The sequence below is a fragment of the Uloborus diversus genome, chromosome 5 (genome assembly GCF_026930045.1).
Source record: "Uloborus diversus isolate 005 chromosome 5, Udiv.v.3.1, whole genome shotgun sequence".
Taxonomy (NCBI): Eukaryota; Metazoa; Arthropoda; class Arachnida; order Araneae; family Uloboridae; genus Uloborus; species Uloborus diversus.
Genome location: NC_072735.1, coordinates 185,513,778 through 185,519,777, shown reverse-complemented (window position 1 = coordinate 185,519,777; position 6,000 = coordinate 185,513,778). Strand labels below are relative to the sequence as shown.

At 32.5% G+C, this 6,000-nt stretch overlaps 1 protein-coding gene across 1 annotated transcript in view; it reads right to left on the bottom strand.

The window, feature by feature from the left end:
- Positions 1 to 2,017: 2,017 nt before the first annotated feature.
- The window catches only part of LOC129223340 (natural resistance-associated macrophage protein 2-like), a gene marked incomplete at its 3' end in the record, with an annotated part of 59,722 nt that continues 55,739 nt past the window's right edge, over positions 2,018 to 6,000 (bottom strand). Inside the window, 2 exon segments of the mRNA XM_054857907.1 lie at positions 2,018 to 2,068; positions 5,664 to 5,823. Coding sequence (XP_054713882.1) covers positions 2,018 to 2,068; positions 5,664 to 5,823 — 211 coding nt within the window.

The window sequence follows — 6,000 nt, the reverse complement described above, 5'->3', positions numbered from 1 at the left end:
AAAGTGAGCTTTCGGATGAAGTCATTCGATAGAATTTTACTGGCATGTTCCTCCTGACAATGTACGGATAGAAGGGAGATTTCAGGGGGTCATGACTCCCCCTTAAGCCTCCAAATCTAGCCAAAAGCTGCATTATGCTGAGTTATATTTCAAAACAATTGTCCCAGATCCCTATTTTACCTAAATATTGCACTTATGATCTTCCCACCTTTCCGAAAATGAAATCCTCTAAAATCAGGAGCTGGGTCTGCACTTGCTCCTGCCCCTCCCCCCCCCCCCTAACTGCACGTAACTGCCAACTTAGAAATCTAGTCTATATTGAAGTTTTTTTGCCTGTTCTTGTTAAAAGTCCCAGCATACTATACTCAGGGTTCATACTCTATTTGGATGAAAAAATTCCATGACTTTTCCAAGACTTTTTCATGACTTCAATGAAAATTTTAATGACCTTGTTACACGAAGAGAATAGAGAAATTTTTCTGTATTCTATCGCTTGACTTAAGATCGTTATTTTCTAAAATATTCAACAAATTAAAATAAACTCTGATAAATTTAATAATAAAGTTCTTACAAGTGATGCAATCGATCTCGCATGCAATTGAATTGCTTTTTTATTATTTTTTTTTTGAGTGGGCGTGGCAAAACTAAGAACGTGAAATTTTGCTACTACAGAATATGAAACATAAGAAATGTTGAGAATAACAGGAAATTCAAAATAAGTGATGTCCAGGCAGTAAAATCACATCGCAAAAAATGGCAAGCGGTTGCGACAGAAGTGGATGCAATGAGATTTCAAAATTAAGATTTTATTTTTGGATTGTTCAATTTTCCACTTTTAATAGCTTTTATGTGCTATACTGCTAAATCACTCAAGATTTCTAAAGCTCATTTAGATACTGTTCCTTTCTCTTTATCCAGGACATTTTTCCATGACTTGATATAAATTTCCATGACTTTCAATAAAAATTTCAATTTTCCATGACTTTTCCAGGTCTGAAATTCTGTTATTTTTTTTTCCCCATGACTTTCCAGGATTTCCATGACCCGTACGAACCCTGTATACTGTAGGATAGACCAAGGCACGTTTACGCGGATTTTTTTCAATGAATTTCCTAATTTTTATGTGTTTACTTAAGAAAAATTTTGGATATTGCAGTGTTATAAAGCAGTTATTGGGGTCGAAACTGGTATATTCAGTTTTTGCTCAAGTTTGTGTTTTAAACAGTAAAAAAAAATATCTTTGAGTCCAAGTCGGTTGCGTAAACTTGCCCCAGACACGGGGCACGTTTACGCATATTTATTCTGACACCTGACATGGTTCTGTTAGTGTTTTGAACATAATGTCTTACCATCGCTAAAATAAAGCAAATTTATTACAGACTAAATAGTGCATAAAGTAAAAGCTGAATGAGCATGAAGGCAGCACTATATGATTATAAGCTTTAAGATACAAATTTGTAACTGAATTGAAAATTAAATGGTGAAATTCAAAACTAAATAGCCTGAAAATACTAAAACGTTCCGAGACAGTCCGAAGTGAAAAAAGCGTCAGGGCACGTTTAGAAGTAAGACACGATAAGAACGTGCGTGAAGGTTCTTAGACGTCAACGCTTAAACTTGCCCCGCCACCAAATTTTGATTTGTTTTTAACATGCAAAAAAATTTAACAACATTACAGTTCATACAAATAATACAATTCTCAAAAAAGGATAAAATTGTGCTAATTTTCATATATTTCTTCTTTCTTAACTAAGTATTATTTATTCACAGTAAGCTTTAAAACATTCAACTCAAAATTTACTCTACTTGGTAAAAAACATATTATTCTTTCTGCATGCTAGACCGAAGCTCGACTGATGCACAAAAACTTGTGAGGATATTTGCTAGGGAGCAGCATCAATATGTTATGACTGTTGGCTCTCCAGTTATAATTTGTTTTTTGAAAAAGGCACTGTGTAAACGTGTCCTGGTCTACCCTATAGCACTGAAAAAAGAATAAACTTGATGATATACTTACAGGAATGTGAGCAACTCTTCTACCACCCAAGACATAAATCAAACAAAGTGCCTGCAATTAAAAAAAGAAGGATTGTATACAGATTCCTTTTTAACGGTGGGTGAGAATATCAGAGTTTTCAGCTAAAGATATTTAATTTGTAAGAATAAAGTCAAGCAGGAGCAATTTTGTAAAATAAAATTAGAGACTTTTATGTGAATAATAACCAAAGTAACTAAAAGAGGTACTCATAAATTTTTAATTGTTTAACTTTTTGCTTCTATACTGGGGCATAAGCCCCAGTATTCTCCATCTTATGCCCATGGCTATTGTACAATGGTTTCTACATTTTTATGCTGGCTCCCCAATTTTTTTCGAGCAATATCAGTGTAGGAATAAGGGGTATTGCATTGCAGTTTGCAATTCAAAATGTATGAAACACGATATAATGCGATGAAAAAAAATAAATTTTATTTTTGAAAAAATACTTTTTTTTTTAATTTTAGTTTTATTAATAAACAGGGTGCAAATGGTTGAAATTGTTTTTAAGGTATAATTTTTAATTTTTTGAAATTTTCAAACCCTAAATATTCTTGTATTTGTACCAGTTCCTACTTACACCAGTCCTTCTATTTTGTAAAAGATAAGTGATTTGTAATTGAAGTCATTGTTCAAAACTTTTTTAATGCACACATTAGATTTCACATTTCTTAAAAATATATTTGTTTTCTTCTTGGAAATGAAATTTGGCAAATATCATAAAATTGTTCCTCATCTTTACAGAATTGCTCCTCAATATCAATATTTGAGGAGCATTAATGCTCCTAAAAATGAAATACTTATTTCCCATGCTGAGCAGTATAGTTTTCTCTCTTTTTTTTCTGAGAAAGGAACAAGTTTCATGTTCACCATTCAATGGATTGTTTACCAACCATGCAATTTACAAAACTAGTATGTTGTGGCCAAAACGAAACTTTCTTCTATATTTTTCCTTTTTCTGATCCCTCCCCATGCTTGACGAGGAAGCAATATTCCTAACAAAAATTAAATGACACATGCAAAAACTTGACGACCATCCCAATGTCTGAATTATTGTAAAAACAAAACAAAGAGCGAAAATTGGAAGTTATTTTAAAAGCCTTACTTGAATTAATTACAAATATTTTATTTATTAACAAACATAAGATGGCAACAGTTAAAAATTTTAAATCATTGAGATAATATTTCCGATCATTTCCATACATTTAAAATCACGAGAAATACGCAGACGACAATCTATTACGATTTATCTTTCTTATTGTTGCATTAATAAAAATATTTTTATTCGCAAAAAAAAAAAAAAAAAAAATCAACACCTCTTGGAGTGATTGGAGTCAAAATTGAACCAAAGCCTGTTTACATATGGATTCACATATATTCCAAATTTCAACCAGAACGTAGCATTACTTCTTGAGATAGGGCACTCACAATGGAAAAAAAGAATGGGAGATTGCGCTACCCCCCCTTTTTAGATGTTGACACCAAAATAAAATCAACTCTTATACCCACTAAGGGCTACTTGTCAAAAAAAATTTTGTTTGATACCGTTCGTTATTTCTTGAGATACAGCAGTCACAATTGACGACAAAAAACGTTCTATAACTCAACCCCGTTTGAGCTATTGATACCGAAATTGAATCAGCACCTGCTCCTGTTAGGGGCAACATATGGACCAAATTTTGTTTGATTCCGCCAGTTACTTCCTGAGGAATAGCAAGCACGCGTAACTCGAAAAACGTCCCATTGCTCCACCCCCCTTGGAGGAATTCGCGCCAAAAACCAATGGGCACAAGTTCACATAGGGGCACATATGTGTACCAAATTTCGTTCGATTTCATGCGGTAGTTTTTGCTTAAGAGCGGCCACAAAAAACTGGTCACACACAGACAGACAGACATTTTCCAAAAAATAGTCGAAATGGACTCAGCACACCTCAAAACGTTCGAATCCGTCGAAATTCGAAATTCGAAAATTTGCACGAATCCAATACTTTCTTCTATATATTAGATATAGAAGAAAGTAATTAATGATTCATTTTAATTTTTGACTGTAAAATCATACAATGTAACAGCATCCTAGAAACACAGAATTCTTATCAAGTTCAACAACAGCCCAAAGGAATTAATGATGTTTTTTAAAAAAATAATCTTCAGTAAGAAAACTTGATGAAATATTTTTTCAATACCAAAAGCATCAGAATTTAAATTTTAGTGCACTAACCAAAGGCAGACTTATTTATACAAGAATGTGTTTCATTTAAAAATCTATATTTCTTTTAATTTACTTATTTATTGTTTTATTTTCTTAGTTTTTACTAACACTTCTCAGTTTTTACTTCAGCAAAGGTTACTAAAAATGCAATCTATTAAAATTATCTTAAAGGAAAAACAGACATGAATTGAGACATGATCAGTTTTTCAAATCTAATTTAACACTAGAATTACGGAAAAGGTCATTTTGACCTCAAGCAAACTTTTTTTGCTAACTACTCCTCCTTATTTTCATAAAAAGCTTAGTCATTGATTGATTTATCCTAAATCACTCTGTGTAATAACATAAGGATTTCAATAAAATATTTTTTTTTAAACATAAACTAAAGAAGTAACAAGTTAACAACCTACATAATGTTACAAATCCTGTAAATAGTTTCTTGTAATGAATATACACCCCCCCCCCCCCCATACATTCGGCTGAAGTATACGGCCCCCTCATTTCTGACTGGAAAAAAATAAGATAACGGTCTACGCTACGATTTTCGAGAAGCATTTCAAATATCGTGGAAACTTTTCGATGTTAATAAATAGCCGCCGCATGATAAAAAGTCAGTCTCGTCTGAACTGTTGGGCTGAGAGCATTTATTTTGCTCTGTGTATTAGCTCTGTTTATTGCGAGGCATTTCGCTGTTTTGTTTCGCGTATTTGAATGTAAATACGTGTGTAACCGTTGAGTTTACGGTGTTGAGTGATATTTGCTTAATTGCTGATGATTAATTTAGCAGTTGTTGACGATCTTTCCTGTACATAGCGTAAATAAATTTCCTGTGTTTTTCTCAAGAACTGTGTCGTCCTTTCAAAGAAAGTTGGAAGTCGCGCCGGATCCGTTACAATAATGTTTACTTGTAAACTAAAAGGTCATACTTAAGTGTCAGCAGGTGTCATATTGACCCATCTGAGAAAAAAAAAGAAACAAATACATTTCCTGATGCTGAAACAGAGCAGAAACTCAAAAATGCCTCTAGGAGCAAGAACTTGTAGCATTCATTATGTTTTTGCGCACAAAAAAGGGAGCAATCGCCGCTAGTTTTTGAAATGCAACTGAAACAGAGCTAGCTATTTTAATTATATTTTAAACTTTTTTTTAAATACTTTAAAATATAGCCTCAAAAAATCTAAATCCTTTAAATAAACTAAATTTGTTATGAATATGTTTATTTTTAACTAATTTTTACAAATATATAACATTATATAAGGAACTATGGATATTTCTTCTTAGACTGTAAAATGACCAATGCCATATTTCTAGGTATACGAAGATGGCCGTAATTTTAGTGTTTAGGAATAAACTATTAAAACAGCAGCCTAAAGACTACTGACAATAATGTACTTACAAGAAAAATAAAGTTACTTACCAAATATAAAACAAAGCAGAGATAAAACGCCATTAGAATAACTAAACCAAAATATACTGCCCAATGATCTGGCAATTTTTCTTGGGCAAACTGGTCCACAAAGTACAGATTTATGCCAATCACAACCATCGCAAGTAAAACACTGATCACTTTACTAGCTCTGGAAAAGAAAAATGGAACATTAAATGCATTCTCTCTACTAAACGTATATGTTACCGTTAAAATATATAATGCAGTTATTTTATAGAATACCATGAAATAACTGATCATGTCCATTAAAGTGTGTAATATGTTATTAATTTGACACTTTAACTAGTTATTCTATGAAATAACTAGG